The sequence below is a fragment of the Zootoca vivipara genome, chromosome 5, assembly GCF_963506605.1.
Source record: "Zootoca vivipara chromosome 5, rZooViv1.1, whole genome shotgun sequence".
NCBI lineage: Eukaryota > Metazoa > Chordata > Lepidosauria > Squamata > Lacertidae > Zootoca > Zootoca vivipara.
The window spans coordinates 44,996,116-45,015,834 of NC_083280.1; the positions used below are offsets into that span (position 1 = coordinate 44,996,116).

The 19,719-nt window shown below is 42.1% G+C and overlaps 1 protein-coding gene and 1 non-coding gene across 8 annotated transcripts in view; both read left to right on the forward strand.

Annotated features, from left to right (window-relative positions):
- WBP1L (WW domain binding protein 1 like) overlaps window positions 1-19,719 on the forward strand; it is a 56,924-nt gene that overhangs the window by 23,481 nt on the left and 13,724 nt on the right. For all 7 annotated transcript variants that reach the window (XM_035133590.2, XM_035133583.2, XM_035133584.2 and 4 more), the window contains exons 2-3: window positions 8,913-9,015; window positions 19,111-19,272. In XM_035133590.2, coding sequence (XP_034989481.1) covers window positions 8,913-9,015; window positions 19,111-19,272 — 265 coding nt within the window. The remainder of the gene's footprint in view (window positions 1-8,912; window positions 9,016-19,110; window positions 19,273-19,719) is intronic.
- On the forward strand, window positions 1,508-1,671 carry LOC118094099 (U1 spliceosomal RNA). Its single transcript, XR_004693717.1, has one exon. It is a non-coding gene; the product is annotated as a U1 spliceosomal RNA (small nuclear RNA).

A 19,719-nucleotide genomic window follows, 5' to 3' on the forward strand; every position in this document is an offset into this window, starting at 1 on the left:
ATCATGCTTAGAGTTCATGTTCAGCATATTTACCAGTCTGTCAATCAAGATGCCTGACAATACCTGATAATTGCCCTTCCTGGCCTATCTGAGACATCTTTTTGAAATGGTGAATGCCTTGATGCCAGAATCCATTGTCACAGTCCTGTCCCCATTCATACACAGGAATCTGTGATCCCTCTTTAAACTGGAAGAGGAGTGCAGATGTTGAGCAGCACAGTTATGCATTAAATTTGTTTTGTTGTAGCTTTTGCAGCTTTAGAGTAATGGCGTTCAGGCTATATGGCCATCAACATTAGCTTTTAAGTGCTCCTGCTGTGAAATGGTTTGTTGGTTTGCTACATTATGTATTTATGTGTTTTTATATTGTAAACTGCCCTGTGATCTTTGGATAAAGGGCAGTATATAAATCAAACAAACAAACAAACAAACAAACAAACAGTCTTTTTATCAACAATGCTCAGTGCAGAGCATTTCTTCCTAGCCCCTCCTCTTCTTCACTTGTGTACCACTTTAGGTCTTACTATCTGTTTGCCCATTATGTCTAAATCTGGGGAACTCTGGTTAAATATAAATTGATCAGCTAAAATCTGATGATTTATGAAGCTCAATCATCCAGCTAGGCCCCTGAGTTTGTTACTATTGGACAATTAAGCAGTTATTTTTAAAGTTGCAATTGAAAGTGTTCTGCTCAGTGTTTGAAACTGGGATAAAAAGCTAGGAACTAAATGGCTTCTGGGACCTGGGTTGTGGGCACCAAAATAGAATGTCTAGTCCAGGCATCCCCAAACTTCGGCCCTCCAAATGTTTTGGACTACAATTCCCATCATCCCTGACCACTGGTCCTCTTAGCTAGGGATCATGGGAGTTGTAGGCCAAAACATCTGGAGGGCCGCAGTTTGGGGATGCCTGGTCTAGTCGCTACTGGAAGGGGGGGAGTCAGCAACACTTTATTATTTTGATAAGCATGAATTAATATGCAATTCATATAAGTCACACATGGTTAATTTTTAGCAGAAATTGTTAATACATGTTTAATTTGGTGTTTACAATAAAAATATTGCTTTCATACTTTGGTTTTCAAAACACTCTACTCTTTATTGTTAAACTCCTCAACATATTGTCTATCCTTAACATATACTTCGAGGCTTCAAAGCACATACAGTGGAACCTCGTGTTACGTACCGTCCTCCTTACGAACGCTTCAGGTTACGAGCTCCACTAACCAGAAAGTAGATGCTCCTGGTAGCGAACTTTGCCCCAGAATGCGAGCGGGAGCCACCATTAACAAAAGCGTGTCTCAGGTTAAGAACGGTTTCGAGTTAAGAACGGATCTCTGGAACGAATTAAGTTCGGAACTGGAGGTACCATTGTACATTTCAGTAATCCTTGAGTGTCAGCCAGGCACAAAAAATGGCCCAAAGGTGCTCGCAAATGGAAAATATATAAGCGCAACATTTTCCTGGTGCCCTGCTAATTTCGAACCCTGGTTCTGCTTCGTTGTTTAACATGTCTCTTTCAGGTGAGATACCACAGTTGTGAAGGTAGTTTTCCCAGGGTGAGGCCCATCCAATGCAATCTGCGTCTGCTGACCCCTGCAATTTTTCCAAATGGAAGAAACGTGATTGCATAATTTCTGGTAATGGGGAACTGTGTTCTTGCTTTGCCTTCATCCTTGAGAAGGGCTGTAGCTCAGTGGTAGAGCAAGTGGTTTGCATGTACTGTAGAAGGTTCCCGGTCCAATCCTCAGCATATACAGGTAGGGCTGGGTGAGAGCCCTGTCTCCAGCCCTGGAAAACGGCTGCCAGTGAGTGTAGACAATAATGAGCTAGGTGGACCAATGGTCTGACATGGATGGTATAGGCAGCTTCCTATGTTCCATCTTCTAAGAAGGTTGGAGTTGAGCATCCTCACCCAAAACTCCCCCCAAAACTTTACCAAGATTGAACATCAATTCACTTGGTTGTGTAGAATATTCTGCAGTCTCTGGACAAGGGTCTACAAATGTACTGGTCACATAGCAGTGGTGAGTCTATCTCTGGGCAAGCTTAGTGGAAAGTGAGTGATGCTCCTGGGCTCGCTGGGTTTTGGAAGCACTTTGAAGCACTTAGGCTTCTCAATGCTTTCTGTGGTAGTTTCTTCTCTACTTTGTTTCTAAACTAAAATCTGTAATTAAAGAGAGAGGGAGAGAGAGAACTGTAACAGTGCATAGTACAAAGAAGAGATTCAGCACAGTCAAGACTCAGAGCACAAAGAAGTCAAGGCCATGAATATGACCTATATGCAATAAACTCTTTCCATAGAGATCTGTCAGGAGATAATAATCATGTAGAAGAGTCACTACTGTTAGCATATGAAATAAAGTGACACCACATAGATTAAATTCACATGGTTATGCCTATTCATTTAGAGCAGGGGTGGGGAATCTGTTGGACTGTTGGATCCCTGACTGTTGGCCATGCTGGGTGGGGCGGGGCTGACAGGGGTTAGGAGTCCGGGGGGGGGGCGGCAAAGATTCACTAACCTTGGTTTATAAAGATAGCTTTCAGGGTTGTGGGAGGAGCCAGAAGGTTGCAAACACTGAATTTCTGAATTTTGGCCTATAGTTGAAAGCAGTTGAGACGATGGAGCAGGAAATAGGCGACTGGGGGAGAAAGGAAATGGGCCTGCTCAAGCCCCTAACTATATCTTAGTGGGGATAGGGGCTGTGTGTCATGAGATATTTTTTTTAAAAGAAGCTTATTTTGAGCAGTTCTTATTCTGTGTTAGCTGGAGCCCTAAACAGAAGGACTGTTCGAGAATTGGGATGTGCTACAACAGGCATCCCCAAACTTCGGCCCTCCAGATGGTTTGGACTACAATTCCCACCATCCCTGGCCACTGGTCTTGTTAGCTAGGGATCATGGGAGTTGTAGGCCAAAACATCTGGAGGGCCGCAGTTTGGGGATGCCTGTGCTACAACATGTTGCAAGTCCATTTTTTCTGCTTTAGATGTAAGGGTAAGCTAGGGAGATAGTATCTTCCCTCAACAGAAAAGTGCACTCCAGGTTTTCCTCTTTTCTTTCCAGCCATCTCTTGTGCTGTTCTTGGGGTTTGTTGACTGTGGGAGTTTTTGCCACCAAACTTCATAGTGCATTTCTATACTAGTTAGTAAATTAAGGGGTTAGGGACTACAGAGCTGTAATTCTATAAAGTACAGCTAGGTCAGGGTCCCTCAACTTCCGGGAAGGAGGAAGTGTCGTCTGTTTTTTGTTCCTCTTTCTCCCTCTCTTCTGTTCAAACCATGTAAGCTGAGCATACATCTGATGCTGGGATTCAGACCACGAATTTGAGACTTAACTTTCTGTATTTTGCGATCAGTAATACCTTGCCTTCTGTATTTTGCAATCAATAATAACTTCTGCTGTAGCATTGAGTGATGTATGAGTGAGACCTGCGTTTCTTGGTCTTTTATAGTATTGCATATGAATAAAGGCAATGCTACTGTAGATAGAATTGCATGTGATTATCCATTTAGGTCTATTTTATGTTGTTTTGTAAAGTTGCACCGCATGACTAAGGAGCAAGACCCAGGATCCTTGCAGAGTCTTGCTGGAGTGCAACTCTGTTGCTGCCTGGAACCTGAAAGCTGAGCCCCAGCATTTTCTGTAACAGATCCTATAAACACTTTTGGATTGTGTGCTGCTTCATTGGCACCCCTAAAAATATTGCCTCCCCAAGCATCTGCTTGGGTTGCTTGTCCAGTCAGGTGTTCTTCCACATAGTACTGTTTAAGCAGTAGCTGAATATAGCCATAAGCCCCCATGAAAAACAAGAGGCCCTTACCCAGAAAGATGTCGCATAGCATCAAACATTTATTATTGATTTAGATTCGTATTGAAGCACATCTGAAAGGTTTGGTACCGTTAAAGCAATAAGATAAACCTTGTACTTCTAGTTAAATATTAACTCTACAGTCATACCTCGGTTTAAGTATGCTTCAATTCGAGTACTTTTAAGTGCTCCACGGAACCGTCTGGAACGGATTAATTCACTTTCCATTACTTTCAATGGGAAAGTTCGCTTCAGGTTAAGTACGCTTCAGTTTAAGTACAGACTTCCAGAACCAATTACACTCATACTTTGGGTTAACTACGCTTCAGGTTGAGTACTCCGTGGACGCGTCTGGAATGGATTAATCCACTTTCCATTACTTTCAATGGGAAAGTTTGCTTCAGGTTAGTACACTTCAGGTTAAGTACAGACTTACGGAACCAATTGTGTACTTAAACCGAGGTACCACTGTAGTAAAATTTATTTCACACTGGCTCATTGTGAATATGAAAAACCAGCTCAAGCTCTACCAGTTCTGCAAAGTGGTCTGAAGTGGATTAAGCTTCAGAGCTTTCTGCTGTAAGATATATTTTCCCAGCTGCACATCATGTCTACAGCTTTGTTGTGAATCAGGTAATCTTTCAACAGCTTTTTATGAAGTATCATAGCATAGAAGTACTCCAGACACAAGTACTCCTACGCAGATATACAAGTGCTTCTGTACATCCTAAGTGTAGTTTTAACTCATTTCTCCATACTTTTAAAGCCATTGTTAATTTTGCATGCAAATTGCCACATCTTTAAAAAAAAGTCTTCTTCAGAATATTTAATCTTCAGAATAAAAGCATCTTCAGAATATGCTATATTCACTAACTGCATCTTAATTTCTTAATTGAAGGTTATAAAACCATAATGTTCAGTTGGGGGCTATTCAGATCTAACACCCTTAATTTTCTCCTCTAGACCTAAAGTAATATGTGATCTGTAAAACTAATTACAGGTCTGGTGTAGTCGAAACAAAAAAATTATAAAAAAATATTTCTTCCAGTAGCACCTTAGATACCAACTAAGTTTGTCAATGACAAACTTAGATGGTCTCTAAGGTGCTACTGGAAGAAAAAAAATTATTATTTTTTATTCTGTAAAACTAAGTTTTAGTTGGTTCAAAAAGGCCCATAGAAATGATATTGAACAGGTTCCATTTTCTAGAAAATCATCCATATATGGACACGGTCATTGTTGGTACATTTCTGAGCATATACCTAAGATGCTTTAATTTCCCAAGGCCATACATTTTTGTAATCTCCCTCTTTGTGAGCGGAGCAGAAAGTCTGCCCATAGAGCAGGCATAGCCAAACTCGGCCCTCCAGATGTTTTGGGACTACAACTCCCATCATCCCTAGCTAACAGGACCAGTGGTCAGGGATAATTGGAGTTGTAGTCCCAAAACATCTGGAGGGCCAGTTTGGCTATGCCTGCCATATAGGACTTATTGTTGCAGCTACATAAATATTTCTATCTTTCCCTCCATCATAAGTACTCTAGTCATAAAGTTGGAATTTGGGGGCAGATCAGGGTAGGCTTTTGATCTGTTGGGATACAAAGGTTTCCCGTTCACCTGACACACCACCAGAACAGGAAAAGTACACCAGCCCTTGAGCTGGCATATTGATTTGCCTTTCCATTTGTTTGTTTATTATTTCAGTTTCTATCCCACCCTTCATCAATGGATGATTCAAGGTTGGGTAATCAAAAAGCTCAAATTAAAAGCACTAAACAAGTAAAATTTAACAACAGTATACTAAATATACTAAACAATATAATAAAATGTCAGGATAGCAAAATCAAATTGTACTTCATACATTAAATCAGCACTCCTTCTCTGCAAGCCTGGGCAAATAGTGACGTTTTCAGGCAGCACTGAAAGTGACCAATGGGAAAGGGAAAACTTTTTTTAAAAACACACACACAAAAACCCCTGAAGAATGGGGAGGAAAAGGGAGGCCTCCCCTGCCTTGTTTTCTCTGCCTTGGGTTCTTCCTTCCCCACTGCCTTCTGATTCACCTGTCCAAATATAAAATGCAAATGCAACAAATACACTCATTGTACAGGCACACTTGTCGGGAAGCTGTAACTGCCTGTGGCTTCATATTGTACTTGCCCCTGCATCATTCATGAATTTTTTATTTTTATTTTTTAGTGTAAGGGAGCCTGCATTTTAGAAATTAAAGGAAGCTGTAGTACGTTGCCATTCTTTGAAGGCTCTTAGGTCTTTATCTATCCTCCCATGACCAGTCCCCTATTCCACAGGCTAGTTTTGGAAAGTGCTTTGTCATACTCCTGGTAGATGTTCCAAGGGATGTCTGGACAGTACAGAATGTGACTACTTTGTTCATTGTTCTGGAAACCTTTTAAATTTTTGGATCTCTAAGAGTAAAATGGAATGCAGCTGTAGATAGCATTTCAGGGACCACAGGCAGCCTTGATGCTTAATTTCAACTGGAGTCTTAGCTCGAACTTCTGCTAAAGGCTACATGATTTCTTTGAACCCTGTTGTGGGTGAAATAGAGGAGTGCCCCTTCTGCTGTGAAAGGATGCAGGAGATGTTTCCTCTTTTAGAAACTATCTTAGCACTTTATGGGCACTTTGAAAATGAAGTCAGGTGTCTGGCTTTTGAGGGAGGGTGCTAACTCTAACTGGGGTAGTGGGTGTTGGTGGGAATGTTAATGCTGATGCCCATGTCTCTAGATCCAAAAATAGAATGTGTCTCCTTTAGGAATAACACAGCATGTAGCTTTATTTACTTGATCCAAAGCCAGGATGGTGGTTTTCAGGGAGGAACTTCAAAATAACAATGGAATGGGTAGGCTTAAACCTTTCAGAGGAATAACAATAACAATAACAATAATAATAGTTTTTAAGTACTTTAGTGGTGATTATGCTATAGCTAACTTGGCTTGGCTTTCATGTTGGGCATTCTGATGCCAAATGTTGTAATTTGGGCTACTCTACAGCTCTGCAGCCACTTGCCTGTATTGTATGTGTGTTTAAGCCACGGAATTTGTGACATTGTTTGACTACACATCCCCCCTTACCCTGCTAGGTAGGCCAGATGGAAGCTGGATACGTGTTCCTGATGACATAAATTGCCTTTCTGGAAGACAGGGGGATCTTCCTAGGCCTGAATCTTTCCAAATTTGATCACGCAACTGCACTTTTTCTCTTACACATAAAGCTTCAGGCATATTGATCCTACTACTGTATAAAAATACACCAACATCTCCTTGTTTTTGCTGTATGTTTTATACTATAACTTAGATTTGCACGGCTTTTCATAGTGCAATGGTTCAGTTGTGCATTTTTCTTTTCAGGACATAAAACAAAGGCTCCAGAAATTACTTCAACACCCATTATATCTCTGCCCTACATTACACTCTGGCAAGAGGGGTCATTGCCATTGGGTGGTAGCTGTTTTCCATCTCTTAACTGTCCACAGAGATGGCCTTCAGGGAGGATTATGTGATGATGAAAAAGTATGACTGACTTGGCTTCTGTCCTAGACTGCAGGAGTATTCCAGGAAGATATTTTGTTGGAATGTTTATTTTATTTTAAAAGTTCTGCAAATTAGGCAAGAATTACTTCAGAGTAGGATTATATGGCAGTAAATGTTATTTTGGTCTAACTGAGCCCAGATTGCCCTCTCTTCAATTATTACATTTTCTGATTCTATAAGTGCAAGACATGAAGCTGAAAAAACCACCCCTGTTAACAACAGTGGAATTGCGGTGTATTTGAAACACACACACCATGAGTGGGTCATAAAATTTTATGCCTCAGTATACCAAAGTTAAAATATCTATGGGTCCCTTCATCTCAGTGCATTAGGCATAAATTCATGTACCTAATCACAAGCCAAAAAACCAAAAATTGTTACATTAAAAATGAAAACCTTATATGATTTTAATGTAAAATATTCCTACTTGCAGAGGGGTGGAAATCTGAATGCTTGATTGCATTGTCTGACCTAAGTATCATTTTCTAAATTCTGATAATTTGGGCCACAATTTTAGCTATAGATTCCCAGGCATGAGGATCAGCAGTGAAGTGCAGAACAGGTGCCTGCATTATGCAAACTGCAAGTGGGAAACTATTTATCAAGGTATGGAAAAGATAGGTGCAGTTATTTAGAGCAACCTAGGAGCTGACAAGTCTAGAGAAAGGTGAAATGAGAACTAATCTAGACATACAGCAATAAGACAGTAAAATTTAGAGCAGAATGGTGCTAGTTCAAATTGAAGAAGGCGGATGCCATTTTTAATGTTTCCTCCAATTGTTCCCATACCCTACTGTGACTGAAATAACTGTAACATATTATCCCCACCCCCTTTACCTCTGCCTCCTCTACATCTGTTGTTTTCCTTGTGTGTCTCCTTTTAGAATGCAGAACCCTGGTTAAACACCATCCTGCATAGATGGCCCTATATAAATAGCATCTTAAGAAACCCCACGGCAGAAGAAAACTAGCGTAGCAGGGAGAAGTGTTCTAGTCCCATTCTCTATATCAGGCACCCCCAAACTGCGGCCCTCCAGATGTTTTGTCCTACAACTCCCATGATCCCTAGCTAACAGGAACAGTGGCTGGGGAAGATGGGAATTGTAGTCCAAAACATCTGGAGGGCCGAAGTTTGGGGATGCCTGCTCTATATGCTGCCCTAACTTTCTACTTAAAGAGCTGGCGGTGGGTAGGTTAATGCAGAGGGGTGTTCAGAACCCTCCCTCGCCCCCCCCCCCCCCGGTAGACTGAAGAGATACAATCCATTCTACCATCTCATCTGTGCTTCTTCAGCATGTAGGAACCTAGCCTGGAAGGTTGATGGCGGATGGTAGGGTGTGGGAGCACCATGGAACTGACTGATATCCGGGAAAGTAGAGATACCTAAACAGCTGCAGGCAATCGGTGACCTTGAGCAGCTGTTTAAGCCCTGGGCCCATGCATGTCTTGCAAGCAACCGGAGGCTTAGTCCAAGTTTAATGTATTTGGGCCTTCCTCACATTTTAAAACGCAGTGTCACTAACCTATTCCTCTCTTACATTCTAGGACAAAGAACCCTGCATAGGAATCAACAATCAAAGCTACATCTGTGAAACAGGCCACTGCTGTGGACAGTCTCAGTGCTGCAATTACTATTATGAACTCTGGTGTAAGTTTCTTGTTTTTATAAATAGAAGTGAAATTCTTTTCATAATCTGAGTCATGGGCATTTCAGTTTCATCCACTTTTGACTTTATCCAGAGACAAGGTGTTAGAGTGGGTGATAGGTGTCCCTCCCCAGACTGAAACTGAAAAGGATTATGTTGACTCACTTCAGCCAGGCTGCCCTTGCCATAACCTTTGCTAGAGATGCACAGGGTGTGTGTGTGTGTGTGTGTGTGTGTGTGTGTGTGTGTCCTTGCTAATTCTCTAGTCATCCAGTGTACCTTTCTGCACCACCTGTCAGGTTTAGGGGTGTGCGATTTCCCACCCCAGGGGAATTATACTGTCTGGTGCCTCAAGTTTCTATTCTGTCTCACATGCTATTTAATATCAGCATGAAATTACTGGGAGAGGTTGTGCAAGGTTTAGCTGATGTCATCAGATGCCCACTTTCTTCTTGGATTCGGGTGAGGCAGCAGAGTTCTTGAACAGGTGTCTGGAGCCTGTAGTGGATGAGGGCCAGTAAAATGAAGCTCAAGTCAGAGATGTTCATGGCTGGTGGACCTATCAAGCTGGAGTACAACCGTTTCTGGATGAAGTTGTGCTCCCCCAACACATGGGGTTAATGGTTTAGGTATATTCCCTGAACAGCATTGCTGCTTGATAATCAGGTGATGACCATGGCAAGAATTCTCTCCTTCCAACTATGTGACATGTGCCAGCTATTTACAGTTCTGCAAGATTGACACTTAGCCTCCATCATTCATTCCTTGGGAACCCCAGTTTTAAATTATTTACAATGTGGGTTTGCCTTTGACTGGGACTGATGGGAATTGTAATCCAAAGCTGGGGGGGGGCACCAGGTTGGGAAAGGCTAGGGAAGCATCCAGCTTAATCAGCTGAAAGGAAGTGTGTTTTATCTTCCTGAAAATGTATGCAAAGTGTTTTAGCACATTGAGCAATTGATTAAGCACCAAAGTGGATTTTAGAAGGTGAACAATTCCTGTCGCCATTCTCAGTACCCTAGCACTGAAAGCTCCCTGCCTTTTCATAGGTCTTGCTGTTAATTTTAACTTTATTTACCATCTTAACTTGTGGGAAGGTGTATTGGGTTGAAACAGAGAATCTCTCTTCACCTGACATGCTTCATGAAAGATGATCCCATATATTAGCTGTTGGGAGTGGTTACGGACAACAGAATTTTCCCCTTTTGAAGAGCAAAGCTGATGGGAAACCAAATCAGTGGTGTTTGTTATGGGGTGGAGGGAAGAGTAAAATACATCATATGTCAAGCAGGTGGATTGGGTTTAAAGCTAGATGGTGCTAGCTAGATCCAAGTTCAATTTTGTTTTAAGATGAAGCGGGCATTGAAATATCTTGTTGCCAAAATCTATTGCTAAAACTCTTGAACACTTTGTATTGAGAACTAAAAATTAATAAAATAAACCATCATTTTTCTTTCTATGAGCAGGGCACCGGGGGGGGGGGACAAAAAGCCCTCTTGTGCTTGCACTGGCTTCCACTACGTAGCAGGGCTCATTAGTTGGCTCCAGTCCAATCTTTGTATCTGGGTTTCTTGTTTTGTGTCTTTTTCTGAACTCGATGTCTTGGCATGGCGTAGGTTTTTCGTTTGATACTGCTATTGGATAGTTTAGTCTGAAATGGAAAATACTGGGGTGCGGGGGAATCTATTCCTTGTTCATGTTGGAGCGAAATTCCATGTGACTTCCCTTCCTAACTTAATTTATAGCAGTTACAAAAAGATGCACATCTGGTAAAAACTATATTGTTCAGTACCATGCAGGAAAAGTCATCCAAGTAGGAAGGTGGTTCTGTTTTGCCCTCTGCTGTTTTGTCTTTTGTGATAATCTGCTCTGGAAATATTCATTATGTCAAATCTGGGGCATGTTAATCAGTTTGAAAAGTACCAGGAGCAGTTGGCCCACTCTTGCCCTAGACCAGACATCCCCAAACTTCGGCCCTCCAGATGTTTTTGGACTACAATTCCTATCTTCCCCGACCAGTAGTCCTGTTAGCTAGGGATAATGGGAGTTGTAGGCCAAAGCATCTGGAGGGCCACAGTTTGGGGATGCCTGCCCTAGACCCTGCATCCTTCCTAAATCACTGGGATACCTGCCTCACCGATTCCCCTCCCCACTGTGTTCATACACAGAAATGCTTCCCCATCATTGATTGATTATTTGTTTATTAATTTACATCCTGCCCTTCCTCACAAAGGAGCACAACGGCAAGTGATAAAACAACAAAACTTTATAAAATCAATTCCAATACAGATGTAGACTGGGGGAAACCTCAATTTTAAAAGGCTTGTGGAAAGAGGAAGGTCTTCAGGTGGTGCTGAAAACACAACAGAAAACACAGCCTGTCTAATATTAAAGCAGTTTGAGCATTTAACTTGAGGAGAAAAGGTTGTACCTGCTTTGGGGTGTATTTAGCTAAAGGAAAAGAAAAATCTGTGCTTCTCTTGTCCTGCTTACAGGTTACTTCCTCCTTTTGGAGGTAAGTGGGAAAGGGAAGGCAGTTTCCAGTTCACTTAAGCCAGTACAGTAGTTTTTTGGACTTTCTATAACCTTGCTTGGAAGTCCCAAGAGAAACTAGCCAGAGAAGAAACTAGCCAGCTTAAATGTTTCTTTGTTTTATAATTTATTTTTCTCTTGCTCTGACCTTCACACGTTCTCCTGATATTTATTCAGCTTATTTATGTAATAAGTCTGTCTGCAGGGATTAAAGGTTGCATTCTAGCTTCATAAAATAGGCTGCCCAGATGTCTTGGTTTTATGCTTTCTTGGAAAAGGTTGTATGCCCAGATCAGCAAGAAAAATCCAGAATTCTGGCTGGGGAAGATACATATCTTCCTCACATCTGATGCTTCCCCCCTTTCCTTCCTTCCTCCCTTCCTTCCTCCCTTCCTTCCTTCCTTCCTTCCTTCCTTCCTTCCTTCCTTCCTCCCTTCCTCCCTTCCTCCCTTCCTTCCTCCCTTCCTTCCTCCCTTCCTTCCTTTTGAGTGTCCAGTATACCTAAAAGACTCCTGATGGTTGACAAGTCACGGTCCTTGTTTAAACATAATGCTAAACCAGCTCATGTAGAACTCACACCACTGTTCCTACCCAGCATGGCTACAAGGAAGAATTCAAATATTTTGCTTCTGTTTTAGATTAAACACAGCTTGTTATGATATCTGAATCTGAACCAACTATAGTTAATCTTAACAATGGTATATTGAAACAAGCTAATTTAGAGCAGTAGTTTAGGAACCTGGTTTGTTTAAATAAACTACAGCTGACATTAACCACCTTTTTTGAGGAGAGAAATGTTTTAATGTAATTTAAAATTTAACAGAATACAAAAAAGAAAAAAATACAGTTAATGTCCTTTGTATGCATTCACAAAACAAAGATTTAGAAATTAGAGCATTAAATGTGACTCAAGGATTCTACACAATCTGAATATCAATGAGAGTTCACAAGAATACCTTTATCTTTATACCTGAGTATTTGGGATTATTATTATTATTGATTAAATTTTTATACCGCCTTTCATCTGTAGATCTCAGGGTGGTTCACAGCATAAAAATACAAGATAAAAACACAGAATACCTAATAAAAACAAGAACAAGAATAAAACAAACCAGTAACCCCCACCCCCTCCTGCCAACCTAGCAGTTCGAAAGCACGTCAAAGTGCAAGTAGATAAATAGGCATTTCCGTGTGCTGCTCTGGTTCGCCAGAAGCAGCTTTGTCATGCTGGCCACATGACCTGGAAGCTGTATGCCGGCTCCCTTGGCCAATAATGCGAGATGAGCGCGCAACCCCAGAGTCGGTCACGACTGGACCTAATGGTCAGGGGTCCCTTTAGCTTTACCTTTAACCCCCACCCCTTTTACAAGAACAGATTTACCACCCAGTGATAAACTGTATTTAATCTAAAAGTGAAGCAGATTCTTGCAGCCATGCTGGAGGAGAAGGTGCGTCACGATCCCAAGGTTCATTGAGATTCACAATCTTAATGCTAAATAATGGTTTTTTCATTATCTAGGAACATGGTCAATGTACAGCATTGGACTGCTTACTCCACTGAGAAGGTAGCTGTGGTCTAAACCAGTGTTTCTCAACCAGTGTGCCTCCAGATGTTTTGGGACTACAACTCCCATCATTCCTGACCACTGGTCTTGCTAGCTAGGGATGATGGGAGTTGTAGTCCCAAAACATCTGGAGGCACACTGGTTGAGAAACACTGGTCTAAACCACTCAGCCTCTTGGGGTTGCCGATTAGAAGGTCGGTGGTTCAAATCCACATAACAGGGTGAGATCCTGTTGCTCTGTTCCAGCTTCTGCCAACATAGCAGTTCAAAAGCACACCAGTGCAAGTAGATAAATAGGTACCGCTATGGTGGGAAGGTAAATGGTGTTTCTGTGCACTCTGGCACTCGTCACGGTATCCCGTTGTGCCAGAAGCAGTTTAGTCATGCTGGCCACATGACCCGGAAACCTGTCTGTGGACAAATGCCGGCTCCCTCGGCCTGAATTGAGATGAGCACCATACCCCTTGGTCGCCTTTCACTGGACTTAACCATCCAGGGGTCCTTTACGCTTTTACCTTTCCAATGAGAGCACACCTCATTCAGTTAAAAGCCATATCCCTGGGAGAAACATGTCTTTTGTTGATTCCCATTATTAAATCATGGAGGTTAAATCAATTGGGAGTTGCTGATTTAGAACACCTCATCCCCAGTTCTTATACTATCACGTGCACTGCATGCACAGTTAATTATGTGCAGAATATTTTACTGTCACAGAATTCTGTGGGAAATCATGATTTGATGCATCACATTAACCCTTGCTGAATCTAGATAAAGTTTCAAGCAGGGATTCAAGGAGTCCAGCATTTTCCGTAGCTGTCAGGTTTAGGTGTTTACTGCTGAGGATTCTGTGTTCAAGCCAGCAGTGTTATTAGAGAAAAAAGGAACAGTATTGAAATGCTGCTGTTGGTTTTCCCAACCATTGCACAACATAAATACCAGTGTTGACCAGCCTTTTCCAGACTGGTACCCTTCAGGTGTTTTGGAGTACAACTCTTGTCAATGTCAGTCAGCACAGCTTGCAAAATATCTGGAGGGCATGAGCTTAGCAGAAGATTGTATTGACTCTCCCAGGAAAACTGTTTAATAAAGTGTCCACCTTTCTCCTTCAGTCTCCAATGTGGGCTTCTGTTCCTGGTAACACTTGAGAAACTGAGGTACATCAGAGCTGAAGCATTGGCTTGCTCTTTGAAAGGAAACTATATACAGTACAGCCCTTCCTCCTCCAAGAGCGCTGATCATATTTAGCATTTACTAAGTGTTTCAGAGTATTCAAAGCTCTTCATGATAGATAATCTTAGCTATCTTTGCGACAACATTATAAGAGATAGGCCAGCATTATTCCCCCCATGTTTTAAAGTGGGCTGGGAGTGGTTTGTATAAGGCAGGGGTGGGGTACTTAGGCCTCTTGGGCATCCCCATTTGGCTCATGAAACTTCTGAAAACTGACAGCTGATTGTCAAGGGCTTCTGTGGACCTATCAAAGTGGTGTGCCTAAGATAGTGTAGTGCTTCAGAAGGGGCTTCTGCAAGACCCTTATAAGCAACAAAGCTACCTGATGTCGTGGTCATTTCTGGTGACTGACAGGTGGCATACTCCACCCACCTGTCAAACTTGGCCTGTGAAGGTTCGAGGAGATAATATTCCAGTCCACCAGTCAGATCCAGTTCTCCACCCATGCCCTAAGGCCATAATTAGCTGCATACATTTCTACCTGAGTTGCTTAGCTTAAAAAGGCGGCCTGCAGTTCAGCAGCTAATCACCGAGGAGAGATTTGAACCAGGACCTTTCACAGCTCAGTTCCAAGCACTGGCTCTTAGCAGCTGCCCCACACTTGCTCTACACTATTTCTAAAAAATGTCCTATTTCACCTTCTTTTAGGCCAGATAGCCTGAAGCCAAGGCCATCACCTAGCATGCTTCTAAGGCAGGCGGAGAAATGATTTGCTACATGTTTTGGCTTAGCTGCAATGAGGTTTCCTGCCAATAAAGCAGTGGCATCTACCCAAGTTTACTGTGAACTCTAGGGCAGACTATTCTGTTCCTGCTCTTGAGTGCTAAAGGGGAAAACATGTTTTCCCATTTTGCAAGAGTAAAAGGCACTTTCCTTTGTGAGATCTTGGCTTGGATTCTTGCCACTGGGGAAACATAGAAATATATCCTTCTGGTTGTTATATCCCCAAGGATCTATAGGACTGTTACACATGCAGTTTTGAGCATCATAGACCTTCCCCTGGTCTCCTCAAGAAAGGAGGTATTGTATTACAGTAAAGGCTGAAAAATTCTCATTGACAGTATTGGGAGAAATCACAAAAACTAGGTGGGGATTTGAGACATGGCTTGAGCCCCTGTCTGCCTCCAAATTGCTGCTCCATTGCTCTCCTCCTCACACAGCCTCCCTCCATGTTCCCACCTTGCCCTCCTTTTAGCCTTTCTAAAAAAATTAATGAATTCTGAACTCACTGGAATGCTTCATCTTGGAAGCAGAACAAGCTGTGCAAAATAAATGTATTACAAAGAAATGCTAAATTTCTATTATCTCAGCCTATCAGATGAATTATTTTTCCATAATTTGACTGTTGTTGTTTTGTTGAGATCAGATACTGGTTCCTAAAGCTGACAATATTTTCTGTGTTTGCCAAGGAATTAAACTCCAAGCCAAGGTAGCACTTTACAGTTTAAGTACACAATTGATTCCGGAGGTCTGTACTTAACCTGAAGCGTACTAAAAGCAAACTTTCCCATTGAAAGTAATGGAAAGTGGATTAATCTGTTCCAGACGGGTCCGTGGAGTACTTAAACTGAAAGTACTCAAACCAAAGCGTACTTAAACTGAGGTACGACTGTATTTTTACTTGCAGCCCAAAAGAGTGGAAACTATTTTAGTATCTTCCAGGACAAAGTTATATGGTGATACTAAGGCCTAATGCTACTCTGTGTCCAGAGATGACTACGTAGAGAGCAATGGCAGCTTTCTGTTTCTGCTAGAAACACTAGTTTAACACTAGTTGTTGTTGTCGTCTTCCCAAATCTATGTGCTTTGCACTGTTGCCTTAACATGGAATTGAGAAGGAAAGTAGTGAAAGAAAGTGCTATCAACTGTTATAGGGGTTTTGTGCAACTCTTGCTGATTTGGGCTTGCCACTGGCACTAACCCTGCTCAGGGCCGTCTTAAGCGGGTCGGGCGCCGTTTCTTCCCGCGGCTGGTGGGCGGGCGCAGCGCGGTTTCCGCGCGGCTTCGCCGTGCAGCGCCCCCTGCCGACCTGGCGCCCCGCGCCACCCAGCCTACCCCTAGAGCCGGCCCTGACCCTGCTAGATTATCTAGTTGAGATTCCTGCATTTCAGGAGGGTGGACTAGATGGTCCTCTTGGATCCCTTCCAACTCTACAATCCTATGAGTCTATGATGATTGAACTAGCAGGTTTCAGTACAGAGATTAGCATAACCTCCATGTGGGTAGCAGGTGGGAACGTTTACCCCCCCCCCAAAAAAACCCAGCATCCCACTGTTTGGAAACACCCTGAGATTGGAAATTGATGGGCAGGGATGATAGAAGTTGTAGTCCAGCTACCTCTGTTGTATATTGTCTTCAGTGGTTTTGATCCTTTTTAATTTGCAAGGTTTCTTTGCAAGGTTTCAGATCCTTGAGGTTTTTTTCCTCTTGATAAGCTAAGCATCTTCTCATTGCCTCACTGCCAGCTGACTGCTGTATTCTCCAGAGACCCTACTGTTAGCACTGTGCAATATCTGCATCCAACCATTCCCAGGAACTTGGAGGTGTTTGTTTTTTCCCCTAGATTTAGCTATTCAACAAATAGGAAATCTTGCTGACTGGACAATATTCATCAGGTGTCTTTTAGCTTAGAGACATCCATGTTAGGATACTGTATTAATCTTTATTATAGACATAAGGGCAGACTAGAACTATGACCGTATTGTTATACAGTCAGTTCAGAATGCTGCACATTTCTTAGATCTGAGATTCCATGGTAGCCGTGATTATAGCATGGCAAACAGGCAGTGTTCTTAGGGTGATGTTAGGAAAAGTTATTGCACACTTTAATGACAATGTATTTTAATAATGTTATGCAATTGGTATTTATATATTGTAAAGCACTTAGAAGCCTGTTTGGCATTGTGGTATGTTAATTAATAAAAGTGAATTCAATTGTTAAAGAATACAGTCATACGCCTGGATATGAATGCTGCAGGTTGCATACAACACGGCTTACGAATGCGCAGAACCCGGAAGTAACGGAACGGGTTACTTTCAGGTTTGGCGGTTTGCGCATGCGCAGAAGCGCCAAATCGCGACCCATACTGCTCATGTTGCGAATGGGGCTTCGGAATGGATTCCGTTCGCAACCAGAGGTACCACTGTACACAACATATTCAGGTATTTAGTGTACGGCTGTGGTCTGGGAGTTTCCTGCATCATACTAGCAAAATCTTTTCTACAACATTGCCTCAGATTCCTCTCTTCTGTATTGTGAATGAAACCAATGTTTGAAAGTGAATGCACACAAAGGTGGAACAATATAACATGTGGAAAGAGTTGAGAAGCTAGCTTCAGTTTGTGCAAATGATCACTTATAGTTTCTCAAGTTAATGAAGCGTGTCTGATTAGATAAATAAACTTTGAGTTATGCTATTTTTTCAATAGATATCTTATTTAGTAGGGTAGACCAGGATATAAATCAATTAAATAAGGGTGAGCAAATTTTAAAGTGTAACATCAATATGTCTTTTAAAAGAGAGAGTAGCAAGTTATTGCTTCTCAGCTCCAATATAGCAGGGATGTAGTGTTAAAACATTGTGGGACTACAACTCCCATCATCCCTCTCCACTGGCTGTGTTGGCTGGAGCTGATGTAAGTTGGAGTCTAACAACATCTGGAATCTTGCAAGTTTCCCATCCCTGCAACATGTAGGCATGTTTATTTTCTGAATGCCTTTATAAAAAAAATATTTATTTTGTTTCTGCATGGTGCTGTTTATAAGTTGATATAGTAAAACTTGAAAATGGAATCAATCAGCATTGTAGCAAAGAAAATGAACTTTCTTCCCAACGAAAATATACTTTGGCTGCAAATCTGTGCACATTTACATGGGATTACTGTGTCCCACTGAACACAGTGAGACTTACATCCAAATAAATATGCATAGCATTTTGCCACATAGCATCTTAAGTACAGCAACTTGCAGAGCTATCTCTAAAATCAGTTATATCTTAAATATTCTAATAAAACAAAAGCATGTGTAAATTTCATAAATATACCCAACAGTACCTCTTGCATATATTTTAGTTTCCATAATATATAAACGTATAAATGTTTGCTTTTTGTATTAAATTGTTTAGAAGATTGGTGATTCCTCTTCATGCCTCCAAAATGTTTGGACACTTTACATCTCTGGGCGGGCTATTCATTTTGTAAGTCAGTCATCCACCAGGTGTCTTGGACTGCAATCCGCCTGCCCCCAGCTGCCATGACTCTACTGGCAGGAGCTAATGAAAATTATTAGTCCAAAACACCTGGAGGGTAATTGGTTCAGAAAGGCTGCTTCAAAGGAAGGTGCTTCTGACCTTTAAAACAGATTTCAGTCCTGCATTGGTAAAAGATGAGAATGCTTCCAATATACCGGGGGGGGGGGGCACTCAAGGATGGTGTGAAGTACAGTGAGGGACGTGGCCTATGAAGGGTCCCAAGGGCCACATTTGACCTGTGGGCCTGAGGTTCCTAACTTCTGAAGCATATATGGGAGATTAGGGTGAGATCTCCTGAGTCTATGTCTCTGAAAAATGCGTCTGATATCCTGTTACGGTGACCTGTGCCAAGATTGGCAGTAGGCGCACACTTGTTTCTAAAGGCCTTCATAGTGTTGAAACCTCTTTCTCCTGAAGAAGAAACACTGTTAGTAAAATTATTATTATTATTATTCTCTCTCTCTCTCTCTCTCTCTCTCCCCCCCCCCCCACACCTTTATTACTCTTGGTTTTTCCATAGGGTTCTGGCTAGTATGGACGATCATCATCATACTGAGTTGCTGCTGTGTCTGCCATCACCGGCGTGCCAAACACAGACTTCAGGCACAACAACGACAGCATGAGATTAACCTGATTGCCTATCGTGAAGCTCATAACTACTCCACCCTGCCATTTTATTTCCGTATGTACTGCATGCAAGGAGCAAGCTGCCTTTCAAAGAGCAAGATGTTGGCATATTGGGTGGGGGTCGTGGACGCAACAGAGATTCACAGCAATGATGGTGGGGATGGGGGCAGAGATGTCTGCTGGTGGCTGGAGAGGACTATGTAGTATATTGCAGTATGTTGGGAGACTTCACACGGTCCTTCTTGTCACCTTGGCTACACTAGCTTGAAGCACAATCACAGATAACTCTGTGACTAGTGTGGGCACAATCTAAATCTTGTGGGTAAATTTCTGGGTCGCAGAGAGAGAGAGAGAGAGAGAGAGAGAGAGAGATTTGAATTTGTTTCCCTCTGAACAGTGTAGAGCAGTGCTTTCCTTGGACTTGTTTTCCAGCTCTAGTGGTTGGTTAGGCTGACATAAAAGGAGGAAGTGGATTGACAGATTTCTTCACGTTTTAATCTGC